The sequence below is a fragment of the Pantherophis guttatus genome, chromosome 4, assembly GCF_059756535.1.
Source record: "Pantherophis guttatus breed Tessera chromosome 4, ASM5975653v1, whole genome shotgun sequence".
In the NCBI taxonomy this organism is placed as follows: domain Eukaryota; kingdom Metazoa; phylum Chordata; class Lepidosauria; order Squamata; family Colubridae; genus Pantherophis; species Pantherophis guttatus.
Window position 1 is genome coordinate 128,174,193 of NC_142066.1, and position 20,405 is coordinate 128,194,597.

Below are 20,405 nucleotides of genomic sequence, written 5' to 3' on the forward strand. Positions count from 1 at the left end.
TTAAATGGAAGAAAAAAATATTGGAACAGGATAATGATTTAATAAAATGACATGGCATAAACCAACATAATTATTACATCTATGTCTATATGAGATCAAGCTACCCTTGCCTACTGATGAAAGAATAGACGAAACCTTTGAGAAGCATTAATTACTGCATTGATATTAATTGTGTCCATGCTAATTAAAGAAAATGAAATTATCTCTCCCTTTGGAAGCATGTGGCTTACATTTATAGATTGATTAGATATTGTATAGTTTATATTTTGCATATGAGCTACCAGTTCTATAAATATTGAGACATAGCCTGAATGCTGTGATTGTCACAGGATTAAACTACGTATTAATTAAATCTATAACATGTAGCTACACTGGCATTTTTAAATTAACAGTCAGTGTGGCAGAGCCAACCTAAATCATTACATTACTTTAATATGAGATACTGAATCTTTAGTACATCACCTCAAAATCAGGAAAACCCAATATGCCAGATGATACCCAACCATTTTTTGAACTCAGATTGGTCAAGTAAGACTGTAAAGGTCCTGCCTAGAGACTACACAGGCCAGAATGAAGAGGAACTGACTCTGACTTAGTCCTACCTAGATTAAATGGCTTTGTATGTTAGAGTCCCATAGATTGGGGAATTTTCTATCCTTAATCTTAGATAAAATAATATATCCCATTTAAGAGTGGTTATTTATATAGTGTATGCTGAGAACATGACAAAAGAGAAATAAACATATACACACAATCCATGTAATTGTATACAAAATTTCTATGGGGATACGGCAGTGGGCTCATAACTGGATGTCCAATTCAATTTTCTAGGCAATCACTCTGGCACAGCTTCATGCAGATCTTCTAAAGAACCAGATCTTCTAGAGAATCTTCTAGAGAATGCACATTGTGTGTGCATATCTTGCCCAATATGTATGCATATCAGCACCACAATCGTAGCAAGGGGAATCTTTCCAACCCCACTGATACAGGGTAGAGGCACTTCTTCCAGTTTCACATCTAATTCTGCTCAATTGTTTCCAGACAGAGCAAGACAGGTTAAAACCAGATGGTTTGATAGAGGGATCACTAATGGCCAGGCCACAAGAAGGTACATTGGACCATTCTTCTCTCCAGGCATCCTTGGGATTAAACTGAGTAGATATTAAGTGAATAGCTGTTTTTCATAATGGCCTATGGAATTTCAATCTTGTAGTGGACTGTATATTTTCCTGGTGAATAGGGAGAGCCTTAATGTTCAGCATCCTTGACCATAGATGAATATGATTTTGTTGTCTTCTAATGTAGGGTGGTATGACATTGCTAAGTACTGAACAGGGCTGGGATGCAATGTGCCAGAGATGGTATGCAATAATTGGTGGACATGGATCTCTTAGGGGTGGATGCTATTAAGCCACACACCAGCACAATATTCATCTGTGAAATAAACCAAAGCCAGGACTGTTATTTGTAGGGTGTTAGCATCAGCACCCCAGAACATTCCAGCCATTCTGTTCAGTAAATTATGCAGATTTTCAATTGTGCAGCTGTTTTTTTCCCCCCAGATTTTGAAAAGTTAAAGATGGTGTGCAATCTAGGGATTTTTTTGGGTGCAGAGCTCCTGCTCCATGTATACCAATTGCATCCTTTCCTGGACTAGAAGTTCTTCAGAATCTCTCATGCCCTAGTCACATCAAAGCTTGATTATTGCAATGTGCTATACACAAGGCTGTTCTTGATGATCACTCAGAAGTATCTTTCTGATGATCACTCAGAAGCATTTCAAAACACTAGTTGTCACCTATAAATCCCTTCATGGCATAGGGCCAGATTACTGCCTATGTTCGATGGTTTCAGTCCAGCTGGTATGAATAAAAAGTGACTTTTGATCCCTTCTTATAAAAGTGTCTTCTACCAGAATCCAGAAAGTATGGCTCCTTTGTTGTGGCACCCATCCTTTGAAATTAGATCACTCATTAAAATCTTGTGATGGCATTCTAAAAATCTTTGAAGAACAGGCCTTGGGTTACAGCAGTGGTGGGTTTCAAAATTTTTTACTATCGGTTCTGTGACTGTGGCTTGGTGGGCTTGGCTTGGTGGGCGTGGCAGGGGAAGGATACTGTAAAATTTCCATTTCCACCCCAATCCAGAGGAAGGTTACTGCAAAATCCCCATTTCTTCCCGATCAGCTGGGACTTGGGAGGCAGAGAATAGATGGGGGCAGGGCCAGTCAGAATTTTTACTACTGATTCTCCAAACTACTCAAAATTTCTGCTACCGTTTCTCCAGACCTGGTCAGAACCTGCTGAAACCCACATATGGATTAGAGTGCACAGAGTACCTTATTGGGTATGTGTCTCTCCAGTATATGCTTTTGTGCTGAATTATCTTGTTTAAATACTTCATATTTGTTTTGATAATAATTTGATATATTGGTAGCTAACTAGAGCTAGTTTAAATTAAATTTAAACTGAATTGCATTGTAGGAATTAATTCCTATTTGCTTTACTGGAAGCTCTTTTTTAATGGCACTTGTGCCAAAGATATAAAATTTCAAGGTTTTGTTAAACTTCTAGTATCCATCACTGTTGGCCAAATTGTCTCATAGTTCTTTTTGCAACTTTTGGAGAACCACAGGCCCTGAGCCTTAGCCTAAGGAAATCTCATCTCCAGTATGTATGTTTGAATATAACAAAAAACAAAACAAAACAAAACAAAAAAACCATGGATATAGCCACTTGCTATGTATAAAAGATAACATTATAAAAGTTATTCTGCATTATAGACTCACAAAAATGATATATGAGAAGCACAGAAAATGGGGAAAGGAATACAAATCACAGACCAAAATTATCACACTGCAAGTTATCATCATGACAAAAAGCACACCAACTCATATCCGATGTAATTTATTTTGTTCAGTTTGTTTTAAGAATATCAAGAGAGTTCATATCGTCTCATTTTGTTAGTTTTAAAAATGTCAACAAGACCTCCTGATCTGTTAGTGTATGGTACCGGTGAACTCACTAAGAACTAATGAAAAAATAATATGTTCCCATTTCCCCTAATTTTAGAAAAGCAAAGAATGCCCAAAAGAATGATTAATGCATAAATAGTCTCTAAGTGAAATTGGTTATGTGTAACTTGGCACAAAGGACTTTTATGGAAAACACTTTTATGCAATCTTTCTCTCTGGGAAAACATTTTGTTTTTCCAATTATAAAATATGGTCAGAGATGACATACTATCTACATATGACCTTGAAAAAGTCACACTGTCTGGGTACAAAAGAATGACCACTGAATATATAAAAGCACTAATAAGTATATCCATCATGAATTTTCAGTCTCAGGATCATTAAATAAGTTTTCAGAAAACTGAGTGTGTATGCCATCTTTTAGTTGAAACTCTGCCTTATTCATTTTTCCATCATCATGAATCTTATCCCATTTGCTTCTTCCATAGTAGAATGGCAGCATATATCTAGAATTCCAAATGGGCAATTTAAGGCAAAATACAGTATGTGATTAATACAATGGATAGACTGGGTCAAAGTGGGAGGAGTTATGAATACCTGGGATGGCTAAACCCATCTCTTTATGTCTACTTGTTTTGTCAGAGCAGTAATAGCAATAACAGTCAAGACAACTGTTTCTTTGGGATTCATAGACAATGAGCACACTAGTGAAAAGGGAACTTTAAGTTCTATTATTAAACATATTTAAAAGCAAAGCATAAAAAGCATAACATAAAAAGCATAATATAAAAAGCATACAAACCCAGCAAGACAGTACCCAAACCTCTTTCAAGCTGTGAAGAGCTCCTGGTTCTGTGCAGAAGCTGCCTGTTTAAAAACCAATACTAGTGTTTTCATGGCCCTGCTTCTTTGATCAGGAGACTACAAGAACTGACTTTGACTGGGTAGCACATGACACTGGGATGGGAAGCTAGATAATAAAAACTTTTCAGCTATGTGAAGATTCCACCAACACCTTCTTTATTCAACAAGCAAGAGCAAAAAGCCACCTGTTTAATTTTTATTAATATGAAGGAGAAATGAAAACATGTCATTAAACTCCTTGAAATATAATGGTCTTCCACATTGCCATTACATTACTTCATTTGGATTAGCAAACTGCACTATGAATATGATTGCTAAGCAAAAAATGGAAATATGAAATTCCAAATCATGCTCTTTAAAGAAGCATTATCTGGCTGATATAATACAATTATATCATATTAAAATTGAACAAATATATGTATAAATATAAGTAAGGTGGTGTCCTTTTCTATAACAGTATATTTTTGACACTGGAGCATGTGCAGAGGCAAAAAAAATTCAGATTTCTGTGTGACATCTCTATGAACGACTATATTCTTTTGATGTTTCCATTGGAAATGGCTGTATAATATTGAAGTTACAGTGAGTGACAAAATTCATGGGAAACTTCACCTCCTACTTGGTAACAGTTTGTGGTTGCTCAGCAACCAGTTGGAGAAATGTTAAATCTTCAAAATAAGCACATATCCGTAAAACATAGAAGATCAGTTTGGTGTCAAAAGGCCTCTCACATATTCCTTTTGAAGAGGCAAGGCTACTCTTGTTTTTTCTTTACATTGCCATGATATATGCTCAAATTATCTCAGCTTGTCACAAAAATACCCATCAGGTCTGCAGATTTCCTTGCTACTTCAGATCGAATGCTGAAAATATGTAAAGATGTACTATGCATTTCAAGGTCAAAAGGTCTCAGTCCCAAAGCATCCTTGGAATAGAATATCAGAACAATACAGTGGATGTTTGGGTGGTTTAGGGATAGGGAATTGTGGTGGGTGGGAGTGTGTTTGGGGATTGTTATGTGTGTTGGACTTGGTCTTTGGGTGTTAAGTGAATTTTGTTGTATGGGTATACTGTGTCTACATGTACAATGACAATGTAGTACATGTAGACACAGTTGTTGTTGTTATTATTATTATCAACAGGATAGCTAAGTGAAGATTTTTCATCTCAAAATATTTTGCGAAGTTTTAAAAATAACTACTTGCTTATAATCGTTCAGCATTCAAATTAATCTGAACTATTCTGAGGATTTTTTTAATTTTCACAATAAATCTATAATTAAATTTGTGTGAAATTAATATTTTAGTCCTTTGTTAATTACTGTAGTGATAGCTATGGTGGAAGCATCATACCCAGTTATTGTTAGACTATTTAGCCAAAGGTATTGGACATTTCAGAATAACTCAGCTAAGAACTTAGCTAATTCCAGGTTAAGCCCAAACTTTCTAGCATGCCCTGACCGTAGCTACAAAAGCATTGTTACTACCACTCTGTTCATTTTCTGACTTAAAGTTATCCATTAGGCATGACAGTAACATGATGGCTGCTTCTATGACCACCATTTTATATATAGGAACAATAATACTATGAATTCAGGCACCAAGCTCAGGGCACTTATTATCTTACTTAGCAGCCTTGTGAAATAGATGAGAGATGCTGAGAGAGAGTGGGGGGGGGAGGGAGGGAGAGATAGAGAAAGAGAGGGAGGGAGGGAGAGAGAGGGGGGAGGGAGAGGGAGCTGTGAGATAGACAGACAGACAACATAGAAGAAATGAGACAGGACAGGACAGGATAGGATAGGATAGGATGAAATAATAATATATATATATATATGTTATTTGTCTCCTATGTTACCTACAACAATAATGGGGAGGGGTGGTCTGAGAGAGAGTAACTTGCCAAGTCACCAGACAGCTTCCATACCTAAAATGAAGCTAGAATTCACAATCTCCTGGTTTCTATGCCAGCAGCGTAACTGCTACTACAAACTAAGTCTTGTTAATTAATTCATTTCAGTATATTTCAGGAACACATTTAAAGTACAAAGATCTGGGGGGATTTATACTTTTATTTTACTGTTAATTCAAAAGTCCCAGGAAAACACATTTGGCACACGTTGCACTGTCACAGAAAAGTGTTGCAGATGCTGAGGTTCTTTAATTTAATGTATTGTTTTAATTCTGAAGCCATCCAACTCCGCAACTGTGGCCAGTTTAGAATTAAAAAAGAATTTTAAAGAAAAAAACATATCTCAAAGAAAGACAGTACAGTTGACTGTAACCCTGGTCCATAATACAAAAAGACAAAATCCTATCACAGGATTTGTCAGGCTTGTGAGAAAGTCAGAAAGTTAAAAGTTTGTGAAAAACCAGCAAGGTGGGTAGCATAGGCATGGAGAAGTCCTTGGAGAATACTTCCAGAAGCCATTAGATGCAAAAGCATGTTAGACCAAAGGAGGCAATAAAGTATTGGCTGGCTGACAGCCTGGGGTATAAGAGACAGTGAAGTGAAAACATAGGCAGATTTCCAGGATTCTGTTATTGATAATCCTTTTTGATATACTGGCAACTAGGTGATTAAGAGGTGGTCACTAAGTGAAACCACAATTTAGCTTAAGAGCTGTGGTAATGCAGTGGGCTAGAACACAGTACTGCAGACTACTTCTGCTGACTGCTGGCTGCCTGCAGTTTGGCAGTTTGATTCTCACTGGCTCATGGTTGACTCAGACTTCCATCTTTCTGAGGTCAATAAAATGAGGACCCAGATTGTTGAGGGCAATAGGCTGACTCTGTAAACCACTTAGAGAGGGCTGTAAAGCACTACGAAGCGGTATACAGTCAGGTCCAGAAATATTGGGACATTGACACAATTCTAACATCTTTGGCTCTATACACCACCACAATGGAGTTGGAATGAAACAAACACAATGTACGTTAACTGCAGACTGTCAGCTTTAATTTGAGGGTATGTACATCCAACTCAGGTGAACGGTGTAGGACTTACAGCAGTTTGCATATGTGCCTCCCACTTGTTAAGGGACCAAAAGTAATGGGACAGAATAATAATCATAAATCAAACTTTCCCTTCTTAATACTTGGTTGCAAATCCTTTGCAGTCAATCACAGCCTGAAGTCTGGAACACATAGACATCACCAGACGCTGGGTTTCATCCCTGGTGATGCTCTGCCAGGCCTCTACTGCAACTGTCTTCAGTTCCTGCTTGTTCTTGGGGCATTTTCCCTTCAGTTTTGTCTTCAGCAAGTGAAATGCATGCTCAATGGGATTCAGGTCAGGTGATTGACTTGGCCATTGCATAACATTCCACTTCTGTCCCTTCAAAACCTCTTTGGTTGCTTTTGCAGTATGCTTTGGGTCATTGTCCATCTGCACTGTGAAGCGCCGTTCAATGAGTTCTGCAGCATTTGGCTGAATGTGAGCAGATAATATTGCCCAAAACACTTCAGAGTTCATCCTGCTGCTTTTGTCAGCAGTCACATCATCAATAAATACAAGAGAACCAGTTCCATTGGCAGCCATACATGCCCACACCATGACACTACCACCACCATGCTTCACTGATGAGGTGGTATGCTTAGGATCATGAGCAATTCCTTTCCTTCTCCATACTCTTCTCTTCCCATCACTCTGGTACAAGTTGATCTTAGTCTCATCTGTCCATAGGATCTTGTTCCAGAACTGTGAAGGCTTTGTTAGATGTTGTTTGGCAAACTGTAATCTGGCCTTCCTGTTTTTGAAGCTCACCAATGGTTTACATCTTGTGGTGAACCCTCTGTATTCACTCTGGTGAAGTCTTCTCTTGATTGTTGACTTTGACACACATACACCTACCTCCTGGAGAGTGTTCTTGATCTGGCCAACTGTTGTGAAGGGTGCTTTCTTCACCAGGGAAAGAATTCTTCGGTCATCCACCACACTTGTTTTCCGTGGTCTCCCGGGTCTTTTGGTGTTGCTGAGCTCACCGGTGCATTCCTTCTTTTTGAGAATGTTTCAAACAGTTGTTTTGGCCACGCCTAATGTTCTTGCTATCTCTCTGATGGGTTTGTTTTGTTTCTTCAGCCTAATGATGGCTTGCTTCACGGATAGTGACAGCTCTTTGGATCTCATCTTGAGAGTTGACAGCAACAGATTCCAAATGCAAATAGCACACTTGAAATGAACTCTGGGCCTTTTATCTGCATATTATAATTGGGGTAATGAGGGAATATCACACACCTGGCCATGGAACAGCTGAGAAGCCAATTGTCCCATTACTTTTGGTCCCTTAACAAGTGGGAGGCACATATACAAACTGCTGTAAGTCCTACACCGTTCACCTGAGATGGATGTACATACCCTCAAATTAAAGCTGACAGTCTGCAGTTAACGCACATTGTGTTTGTTTCATTCCAACTCCGTTGTGGTGGTGTATAGAGCCAAAGATGTTAGAATTGTGTTGATGTCCCAATATTTCTGGACTTGACTGTATAAGACTAAATTCTATTGCTATTAACTTATGGTCTTATTTTCAAAGTTTTCTTTTAGTTATTTTTTTTTCATCACCATTGTAACTGAGAACAGTTGCTAAATGAAGCTATCTGTTCCTATAAAGTATCTCAATAAAGAACGATCCTGTGGAGTTGGTTTTCTTATCTTGTCTACCTTGCAGAGCTAACCAATAGCAAGGCAGAAAATAGGAAAGGCATTATAGGAAAGCAATTTGGTCTAAAATCAGGAATTGCTTAAAAGTTTAAAAGGAACACATGTGGATTAGACCATTTATTCATTCCAAAATTAGTTTCTTCTAGGTAAGCATTTTCATAATGAAGCCAGAGAAACCTGCATTTTGGGCTGATTATGTTTTTTTGACTGGCCACAGTTATTCCAGGAAATAGATAAAAAGTTTGGGCAGCTTTTCTAAGAATTCTTTATGATTATTGTGACATTTCAAAGTCCCACTCGTCTCCTTTATTAGGTATATTGCTTTATTATAATCAAACTATTTTTATGATTACTTGTACTTTTCAAGCTTATGTTATTATTTTAAAAGCATATACCTCCCCACACACTAAAACCCATACCTGAAAGATGTAACTGCCTTTATACTAAATTACAAACCTTTTATGAATTTTCCCTTTAATATACTGAATAGGAAGGTTATTAAATGAATTCAGCAATAGATCAGGAGCCATGGGTTGGGAGGAGAGATTAATGGAAAACAGGGAGTTCATTCTATTCTATTACTCTTCTTAAGCTTCCTCCTGAAGCAGGGATTCTGTAGGAAGAAAACCTGAGGATATCAAAATAATGGGGAGGAAGACTGTGAGAGAAGCAGGATGCAAGCAGTGAACCTTAAAAGAAGGTTCTTTATACTGGGGCTGGAAACAAATAGGAGACCAATTCATTTGTCCAAATCAAAGATGCATGAAAATATTATTATTCCAAGTCTGTTAATAAATGGACTGTCCCAATATTAATTTCTGAATTTAACATATAGCAGTATGTCCTTTTTGGGGTGCAGTGGAAAAAATAAATTTCTTCTTCACTGGTGTAGGAAGTTAGTACCCACCCCTCTCCTAGAAAAATAATTAAAAGGCAGAATATTTCCCCTAAAACAGAGGCAGAAACTCAGCTTCCCCCCTCCCCACCTTTGTCAATGGGCTATTAAGGCCTGGGCCAGTCTATTCTACATAACAAAGATCTACCTCCTGCAAGCAGAGGCATAATAGGAATTGCCCAAGACCCCTTCATTCAGGGGTGAAATCTAAAATTTGTTACTACCGGTTCTGTGGGCGTGGCTTGGTGGGGGGTGGGGTGGGCATGGCCAACTTTTTTTTCTACTTTTAAAAGCATTTTTTGTACAATTTAAAAGGTTGCAGAAAAAAATGCTTTTAGAAGCCTCTGACGATCAGGCAAGTCAGCTGGGATCGCCAGAGGCTTTTAAAGGCATTTTTTTTCCCTATAACCTCTTCGGCTGAAGAGGTTGCAGAAAAAAAATGCTTTTAGAAGCTTCTGACAATCAGGCAAGTCAGCTGGGATTGCCAGAGGTTTTTAAAGGCATTTTTCTTCCTACAACCTCTTCGGCCGAAGGGGTTGCAGAAAAAAATGCTTTGAAAAGCCTCAGACGATCCCAGCTGAGCCGCACGATCATCAAAGGCTTTTTTTTTTTGTACTTTTTAAAGCATTTTTTCAGCCGAAGAGGTTGTAGAAAAAATGCTTTTAAAAGTAAAAAAAACAGCCTCTGATCATCGCGTGGCTCAGCTGGGCATGGGGGTCGAGTGCAGGGATTTTTGCTACCAGTTCTCCGAACCACCAGCCGCCATTGCTACCGGATCGGGCGATATGGTCCGAACTGGAAGCATTTCACCCCTGCCTTCATTACATCATTATCCAGCAAGATTCAACCAAGCTTGGGACCCAGGACAGACTATAGAGTTGCCCCTGCATGGCCCCATGGGAGTCTGACAACCAGTCAGAATACAAGCTCAAATTCAAAAGCCCAGACAGGGCATAAAACTGAGGCACTCTCAGCATCTGTGCCCTTTTTTTCTCTTTCACTCAACATCATCAAGGCATGTGATCCTGTCCACCATCTTTCCAAGTGATCTCCATGTTTCCATGTTTCCAGTGTCTTTTTCCCCACTGAACTGGGGAAACTGAACCCAAATGGACATTTCTTCCAACAGTGGTAATAACAGCAATGGTTATACTGTGTTCTTGTGTGTTTGATCATTGGTTCTTCAGCCTAAAGATTTGATTTGCATTCCAGTAACCAATCTATGGATTGAAATGAATAAACCGTGGTCTGGATGCAATTAACAGCTGCCTAAATAAATATCCTGTGGGTAATTGGTTAGTTAGTTTCTGTTACAGTTTTTTTGCTAAAATAAGGGCTTAATGCCTATTAATATAGTCATTTACTTTTTAAATTCCCACCATTAACACAAAAGGACCAGTATTTCAGCGCTACCTACTAAAGTTATAAAGTCTACAACCATCAATGAATTCTCCCTTAACAGAAATGAAACATCAAAATGCTGTCTATCCCATCCTAAAATAAGTACAGGTAATTCAACATACTGCTTGGAAGATGAAAATCTAAATTAAATGTACAAACTAGTTCTTTCTGTTGTATATTCCAGTAATTTGGAAATATAGTGATCTTTCTCTAGCTGAGGAAATAAAGTATCTGGATCCTGCTTATCTACTTGGTAAAGAATAATAAAATCCCCCTAAAAATGGCAAATAACTACCATAAAATTGTCTTAGGTAAGAACGACATATTTAGCTAACACTCAGTTAAAAGAAAATTGAAAACTGAATTAATTACTTGGAGTAATTTTCAGGAGACTTGTACTTTTTGACATTTTAATGGAAACTAATGTTATATTCAGCTATTTTAATCACTGTCACTTCTATTTTAATCTTGCAATGAAGTTATTTCTACACCAAATCATTTCTAAAATAGGAATTCAAAGTGAAATTATTGTTTTTGAGAAAGATCAAAATAATGTTAGGGGAAGATTGGAAATAGGTGATTACTTTTTTTTTATGCTGGAAAAAATCTTATTTCCATTTACAATAGTTGAGAGGTTTTTAATAAATGTTGAATGATAAAGGGCTCAGACTAGGCAAATGAGTTTTCATTTCTTTTTTCCATGATCTCTATATAATATCTTGGACAACCCACCCACATCAACTGAATGTCAAGAGAGATGCTAAGATATGAAGCACATGGGAAAATATTGCTATCATACTCCAGGATACCATCCTCCAAACAGTACTTACAAGCCAACAATCTCCTGAAATTTGTGAGCAGATCATGCTTCTGGATGGTGACACTAAATGGCCTAACTATTTATTCCACCCATAAACCTAGGTTATATAAATCAGAATCATGCTGGTGTCTGAAAGCCAAAAGATACATTATATTTGTCATGCAGTGAGATTTCTTTTCTTAATTAGTATCAATAATTAATTACAAGAAGGCAGAGATTTTTGTTCCAAAAACATGTAGCAAAGGAGGCTTACCTTCTTATCCTCGTTCACATTTTAAACAAAACCTGTTTCCTATAACTGGTTTGGAGCTTTTTCTTTTTTAAAAAAAACAAACTTTAGTATCAATGGAAACTCTCCCTAAATCTTCAGACCATGTTCAATCAGCATGCGAAGTGTTTTCAATTGGGATGCAAAAAAGAAATAATTAAATCTTGGACAAACTATTGTCAAAGTTAAAAATGGTTCTTTTTTTCTGCCTGTTTTTAATTTATCATGTTCATCATGACAAGTACATCATGCAACTACATGGAGGGAGATATATAGTGGGGTACCCCAGGGCTCTGTTTTAGGCACAGTACTCTTCAACATGTTCATCAATGATTTGGATGAGGGGATAGATGGGGAACTCATCAAATTTGCAGACGACACCAAGCTAGCAGGAATAGCCAATACTCCAGAAGATAGGCTTAAGATACAGAAGGATCTTGATAGACTTGAACATTGGGCGCTATCTAACAAAATGAAATTTAATGGTGAAAAAAGTAAGGTTCTACATTTAGGCAAGAAAAACAAAATGCACAGGTACAGTATATGTGGTATCTTGCTCAATAGTCGTGACTGTGAGAGGGATCTTGAAGTCCTAGTGGACAATCACTTAAATATGAGCCAGCAGTGTGCTGCAGCTGCCAAAAAAGACAACACAGTTCTAGGCTGTATAAACAGAGGGATAGAATCAAGAGCACGGGAAGTGATAATACCACTTTATAATGTCTTGGTAAGGCCACACTTGGAATTGTTTTGGTTGCCATGATGTAAACATGATGTTGAGACTCTAGAAAGAGTGCAAAGAGCAACAAAGATGATTAGGGGTCTTGAGGATAAAACATATAAATAACTGTTGCTGGAAGTGGATGTCTAGTCTTATGAAAAGAAGGACTGGGGGTGACATGATAGGAATGTTCTGATATCTCAAGGGTTTTGCCACAAAGAAGAGGGAGTCAAATGAGTGGTGGGTTTCAAAAATTTTTACTACCCACTACGGTTCTGTGGGTGTGGTTTGGTGGGCATGGCATGGCTTGGTGGGTGTGGTTTGGTGGGTGTGGCAGGGGAAGGATATTGTAAAATCTCCATTCCCACCCCACTCCAGGGGAAGGTTACTGCAAAATCCCCATTTCCTCCTGATCAGCTGGGACTTGGGAGGCAGAAAATAAATGGAGCGGGGCCAGTCAGAGGTGGTATATACCAGTTCTCCGAACTACTCAAAATTTCCGCTATCGGTTCTCTAGAACTGGTCAGAACTTGCTGGAACCCACCTGAGTCAAACTATTCTCCAAAGCACCTGAGGGTAGAACAAGAAGAAACTAATCAAGGAGAGAAGCAACTTAGAACTAAGGAGAAATTTCTTGGCAGTTAGAACAATTCAGTGGAACAATTTGTCTCCAGAAGTTGTAAATGCTCCAACACTGGACGTTTTTAAGAAGAGATTAGATAACCATTTGTCTGAAGTGGTGTAGGGTTTCCTGCCTAAGCAAGGGGTTGGACTAGAAGACCTCCAAGGTCCCTTCCAACTATTCTATTCTACTTTAGTGTGACTTTCACTGAGCTTTCATGGCTGAAGATGGATTTCAGAAGGTGTGAGTGCTCCAACACTGGAGGCTTTTAAGAAGAATCTGATGAGTCAGTTGTCTAAAATGGAATAGGGTCTCCAGATTGAGCAGGGGATTGGACTAGAATACTTCCCTCCCAACTCTGTTATTCTGAATCTAGATCTTCTGGGTCAAAGTCATCACTATAGTCACTAGTTTTTATCAAGCCCTAACAGATACCCATCTAAAAATTATGTGTAGCATTATTGATATAAACAGAGATCAATTTCTTTTTTACTTCCAGTTGCCACTTATAAAACCTGATTGTTTTTCACAAGCTCTGAATTCATATTTGATTTGTTTAAAACTGGAAGTATACTAAAAAACAATAGCCAGAGCATAAAATTTTTTAAACAAGGATAGTTTTATTGGGTTCTAGAGAATTGTGCATATTAAATAAAAGGAACTTCTCTTCTTAAAACTTGGATGCAGAATTTCTTCGAGTTTTTTTTTAGTTAAGAAACAGCTGGACTGTGTATGCAGATATTCTTCTCGCACTGAACAATCCTCTTCCCAGCAGTCTGGAGCTTGCTTGACTTGTTATATTCCAATTAAATCTCAAGGGAAGACATGGCAAGGGAACTTTTATCAGAACAGGAAGCAAGAGCAGAATGGGAGGCTGAAGAATGATGCGAAGGTGCATCACAGAAAGAGTAACAATGCCATCTGCTACTTTAGTGCTTTAAAATGAAATAGAAAAACCAAAATTTATTTTGCAGGAAAGAAATATTGGGCAAAAAAAGGCAGATTTTGGTATTTAAAAGTAAATTCAAAGGCATAATTTCATATGATCTTCAAGACACTTGAATCAAACAATAAATTATGTTAAATACATACACCTGAATTCTATTTTTCAAAAGCAAAATGACTATTAAACTTTGAACGCATCCATATGCAATTCAAAGGTCTTCCCTCTCTGATGTTCTGACCATCCACAAAATACATTCTTAGTACAAAGTCATTTTAATTCTATTTCCTGCATATGGTAAATTTAACACAGCTGAAATATTCCAAAATATTGAACTATTCTAAACATTTAGTGCAGGCTGTACATAATATGTAGATGACACTAGCTACTTTTGATAATTCATTATGCATATCTTTACCATCTTTCATTATTCTTTAGAGTAAAGCCATTTTGAAAATATTACAAAAAAAGGAACATCATAAAATGAAATTCAAAAAATGTGTTAATGTTTGCTGTCTCCATCATCTAAAATACTGAATTGCCTCTTGGGTTTGGTGGCCTCTTGCATTAGTTCATGTAGCTGTCCAACTTGCTCATCTCGAAAGGCATTAAGTTTCTCCTTTGTGAGATGTGCTCCAAAATCAGGCTGATCAGTGGTGTTTTGCACATGTTGATTAGCCTGCTGCTGCAGCATCATTGCGTAGTTCTAAGAAGAGGAGAAAAAAACAAATGAATAAAACTGATGACAATTTGGTGGGAGCCATAATTTTTCAAGATAGGGACTGCAGGGATGATAGATGACCTTATCATATAGAGAAAGGTTTTTTTTTTTTTAAAAGTACTTCAGTATTTTAAAAAAATAGAAATGTAAAATGAATCCAAAGGAATATAGATCTCATCTTTTTTAATTTAAAGATAATTATTTAAAATCATAAGCTAATCATACTTCCACTTTAAAGAACAATGGAGAGATCATTTTTAAAGCGTCCCCAAACTTTTATTTAATCAACATGACCAAGAATATCAAGTAAATCAAATGAATCTGACTGTCAACCAGGAGTGAAATGCTCCCGGTTCGGACCGGCTTGGGTGAGTAGGTAGCAATGGCGGCGGGCAGTTCGGAGAACCGGTAGCAAAAATCCCTGCCCCCGCTCCCCATGCCCAGCTGAGCCGTGCGATCATCAGAGGCTTTTTTTCTTTTAAATGGCTCTGACGATCCAAGCTTTGATGATCCAAGCTCTGACGATCCCAGCTGAGTTGCCTGCCAATCAGGCAACTCAGCTGGGATCGTCAGAGCCATTTAAAAGAAAAAAAGTTTTTTCTTTTAAATGGCTCTGACGATCCAAGCTCTGACAATCCCAGCTGAGTTGCCTGATTGGCAGAGGGTTTTTTAAAAACCCTCTGACGATCAGGCAACTCAGCTGGGATCGCCAGAGCCTTTTGAAAGCATTTTTTACATGTTTTACATGTAAAAGATGGTTTTAAAAGTAAAAAAAAAAAATGGCCACACCCACCCAGTCACATTACCCCCCCCCCCCACCAAGCCATGCCCACAGAACTGGTAGTAACAAATTTTAAATTTCACCACTGCTGTCAACCAATCCCAGTGGAAAAGATCTTGCTCCAGAAAGATTAGTGTTTGAGCAACATCCCTTTTTGTAACCTGATCCAGAAATTAAAATCCAATTTTTTTAAGCTAATGCTGGAAACGTGAGCTACCATGTCATCCTAGTTTGTAACAACAATAAGCATTTAAGTAGTTTGTAGTTTGTAACAACAATAAGCATTGCTGTACTTAAGGGATACTTTTACAAAAGCCCCTAGTCTTCAAGTTCATTTTTTTTGAACAAGTATACATCTATTTCTATCTTTGTGGACCGGGGCTTAAAGAAGCTCTGGCATTATTTTTATTCTACCCTTTTTATCTTAAGGTCAAAATCTATTACTTTAACCCTGTAATATATAACAGGAACCTCTAAAGCAATTATTTACACATTCAGAAACTTGATTGGCAAATTTCAACCTCATTTGGTTTGAGGATTAATTATATTTGGAGATCATCCGTACTCAGGAGCACTAGTAGCTTCACTGTATCATTTGCTAGTCAATATTTTTTTTACTTCTGCATCAACTTAACATGATAGGAACTTCCACACAATCACCAATTTAAAAGATTTTCAAAATATTAACCGAAAAAGTTAAGAAAAACAGTCTATGGAATTAAGAAAGCTAATAAAAACTGACAATATTTTACATTTCAGTTTGAACTCTTGATTGCTGTACTCTGCAGCAATGAATCACTGAACCACTTCAGGTTGTTTCTGAAAATGAAATAGCTCTGTTAAAATGTCATCTCTCTTCTCCATGTTTTTTGGTAAAAAATTTTCTGCTAAATTTGAATTAAAAATATCTCTGCTCAAACCACTTTTTATTTGCTGTACCAAATTTAACTGGCTCAATAGTAGTAACTGAGAGAAGGAACTTGGAGTCCTAGTGGACAATCACTTAAATATGAGCCAGCAGTGTGCTGCAGCTGCCAACAAAACTAACACAGTCTTAGGCTGCATTAACAGAGGGAAAGAATCAAGATTATGTGAAGTGTTAATATAAATTTCTACTGCCTTGATAAGACCACACTTGAAATTCTGCATTCAATTTTGGACACCACATTATAAAAAATGTTGAGACTCTAGAAAGAATGCAGGGAAGAAAAATGAAGATAATTAGGGGACTGGGAGCTAAAACATGAAGAACAGTTACAGAAATTGGGTATGTCTAGATTAATAGTAGTTATGGGAGCAGCATGGCACTCCCATGTGGCTCTCCTCCTGCGTGAGCTGCACTGGCTCCCGGTGGTCTTCCGGGTGCACTTCAAGGTCTTGGTTACCACCTTTAGAGCACTCCATGGCTTAGGACCGGGGTACTTACGAGACCGCCTTCTGCCACCAATAGCCTCTCACTGCCCAGTACGCTCCCATAGAGAGGGGCTCCTCAGGGTGCCGTCAGCCAAACAGTGTCGACTGGCGGCCCGCAGGGGGAGAGCCTTTTCTGTGAGGGCACCCACCATCTGGAACGAGCTCCCCCCAGAGATACAGAAGATCCCGGATCTGCGCACTTTCCGCCGTGCCCTCAAAACATTCCTGTTTCAGCAGGCCGGCCTGGCCTAACTTTCCCTTTATATTGCTTCTGATTTTATTTTAAACTGGGATGTCTTGAATTATCTGGGACCAGAGTGTTTAGTATATTTTAATTGGTTTTTTTAAACATTTGTATTACATGTATTTTTATCTTTCGCTGTTCACCGCCCTGAGTCCCTCGGGAATAGGGTGGTATATAAATTTAATGAATGAATGAATGAATGAATGAATGAATGAATGAATGAATGAATGAATAAATAAATAAATAAATAAATAAATAAATAAAAAATAAATAAATAAATGGGGGTGGGGCATAGGGATGACATGGTAGCAGTCTTCCAATACCTAAAGGCATTGCTACAAAGAAGAGGGGTCAACATATTCCCCAAAGCACCTGAACCCAGGACAAGAAGCAATGGATGGACATTAATCAAGGAGAGAATCCACTTAGAACTAAGGAGAAATTTTCTGTCAAAACAATTAATCAATGGAATGGCTTGCCTTCAGAAGTGGGCAACCACTTGTCTGAAATGGTATAAGATCCCCTGCTTGAGGAAGGTCTTGGACTAGAAGTCCTCCAATGTCCCTTCCAACTCTTATTTTGTTAAATCACTACAAATAAGACTAGGCAAATCCTTTAAAAGAAATCATTTAAAAGACATTGCAGTTCATGCAAGATCACCTCCTTTGGGATTATTAAAATAGCAGCATCTTTTTTCAAGCTCTAGGAGGTGTTTCAGAATCTGTTTTCAGCTGTTTCTGTGCACGAATGAACATACAGTCTGCATGTAGGGAGATAGCAAGAGACATTATAAACTGAAGAGGTTTATAAGCTACAAGCATCATGCACGTAGAATCAGCAGATGCAGTTCTGTTGCACTAATATGAGAAAAAGAAGAGAATCCGTTACTTTCATTATTCAAAAAAATGTTTTATCTGTGCTTCCGCACATTCAAAATCATATTTCAAACAAATTGAACAGCACTTGTTATTGATCTTTGGCTTTTATCCAGGTAGAAGTAGACCATAGTGTTAAACTTGCATTTAGTAAATTGATCTCTTAAAGTGCTTTTTTTCTTTGGGTTATGAGCATGCAGCAATTCAAGGAGGTCATGAGGCAACACTCTTAAAATCCAGCTAGATAATACGTCCTTAAAAATAGCGGAATCTGAGACTGGGTCATTCACATAGAAGGAAATCTATTTCCTATCTTCTCTCTTTGTTATCTCCAAAATAATTTATTATAAAAGCAATATTTGGTATGTTATTATCAGTATTTCTATAAGACAGTTATAGGCATTCTATACAAAAAGCTTTTCAGAGGACTTCCAGCTAACATCGCAGCGAGATCAGATGTGAGGAGCGAGTCTCCGCGCTCCCGCACTGAGTTCTCCCCATGGGAGGGCTCCAACCCTGTAGTGAAGAAAAGAGGGGCGCCCTGCAGGTCACAGAGAACAGCAACTCTCCTGCTTGACTCAGGAGACTCTCATCCACGACAAGAAGAGGCAGCTATCAGGAGACTCTCATCCACGACAAGGAGAAGAGGCAGCTATCATAGCTGCCAGAAAGCTGGGACAGCCAAGGCAGCAAAGAAATGTGCAGGAGCGGTATAGATGAACAGTGACTGCGGTTGGGTGAGAAGATTCCTTTTTTATTTAGACCCTAACCTTAAAAGAAAAAAAAAGAGGAAAATCCAGGAAAAGAGACTCTTAGAACTATTTCTTAAAGCGGCGAACAACCATAGAGACAACTAAAGGGAGAAAAGCTAAAGACCTTGTATTTTCAAACTGGGTAGGCGTTGTTTTGGAAAGGCATTATAAAATGCTGGAACAATCTACTTGTATCTGCTTGAATACCCAACTTTGCTTCCATAAATTGAACTAAATTTGGATTAATCAATTTATCACTCTTGAAACAACGCTGAAATCTAAGCTAAGGGTGCCATCTAATGGTGAATGGAAAATATACCATACTCCTACAAGACTAGGAAAATTCTTGATAAAAGAAATAAGCAACATTCATCTGGAGCAGGAGTCCCCAACCTTTTGGACCTCAGGGAACACCAAGTTCATAATTTTAAATCCCGTAGACCACTAATATGAACCCATGCACCGCTTGCTGAAGCACCGGACTCCCAGTGACGGGATGGGGTCCTTCAGGCACTCTCCCTCCTATCTCTCTCTCTCTCTTTCACTCTCCCCCCCTCTTTCTCTCTCTCTCCCCCTCTCTTTCTCTCTCTTATTCTCTCTCTCTCTCTTTCTATTTCATTCTCTGTCTCTCTGTCTCTCATTCTCTCTCTCTTTCATTCTGTCTCTTTCTCTCTCATTCTCTGTCTCATTCTCTCTCTGATTCTCTGTCTCTTTCTCTCTCTCTCTCTCATTCACTCTGTCTGCTTCTTTCTCTCTCTCTCTCTCTCTTCTCATTCTCTCTCTCTCTCTCATTCTCTTTCTCTCTCATCTCATGGGCCAGCCAGTGTCTTGGGGCTGAGAGGAAGTCAAGCATCTCCCTGAGAGACCGAGGTGTGCGGAGCACCAACAAGGGCCGGAAGAAACGGCCACGAGATCCAGCAAGAGACGAAGCTTTGCTCCCACTTTGGAAATGGAACAAATCTCCATCCCCCGTTTTTCCCTTGCCAGGCGACGAATGATTGGGAAGGGAGGGCGATGGACGGGTGTTGTGGCCCCGCCCTCTGAGCCTGTCCCATCGGAGGAAGAAAGCTCCGAGCATGAGGAAGAGGAGTCAGCCAGGCCTCCCTCTCCAGGCCCCTCCCCTCTGGCATTGTCTCAAGTGCTGGCCGAGGGAGAGGAGACAGCTGGTTCGGATCAGAGTGATGAAGAAACATCATTCCTGGACGCACGCCTCCGAAGGCGTGATAAACGTTTGCAGCAGTTTAGGAGGCGTGCTAGGGATTAGAACTGAGTCACTGGACCACACCCCAGAGACTATATAATAGAGGGTGGTGGTCAAGGATCCTTGTGACGAACAAAGCAAACCTTGGATAGTCACTAAAGCCTCGTCCGGAACTGCTGAGAGAAAGATTTAAAGTGTTGGACATTTGGACTCTTGAGTATTTATCTTTCTGTTTTACTTTGAAAATA

The 20,405-nt window shown here is 38.7% G+C and overlaps 1 protein-coding gene across 5 annotated transcripts in view; it reads right to left on the reverse strand.

Annotated features, from left to right (window-relative positions):
* Positions 1-13,827: 13,827 nt before the first annotated feature.
* SDHAF3 (succinate dehydrogenase complex assembly factor 3) overlaps positions 13,828-20,405 on the reverse strand; it is a 38,764-nt gene continuing 32,186 nt past the window's right edge. For all 5 annotated transcript variants that reach the window (XM_034401802.3, XM_034401805.3, XM_034401804.3 and 2 more), the window contains one exon: positions 13,828-14,876. In XM_034401802.3, coding sequence (XP_034257693.1) covers positions 14,673-14,876 — 204 coding nt within the window. In that variant the 3' untranslated portion in view covers positions 13,828-14,672. The remainder of the gene's footprint in view (positions 14,877-20,405) is intronic.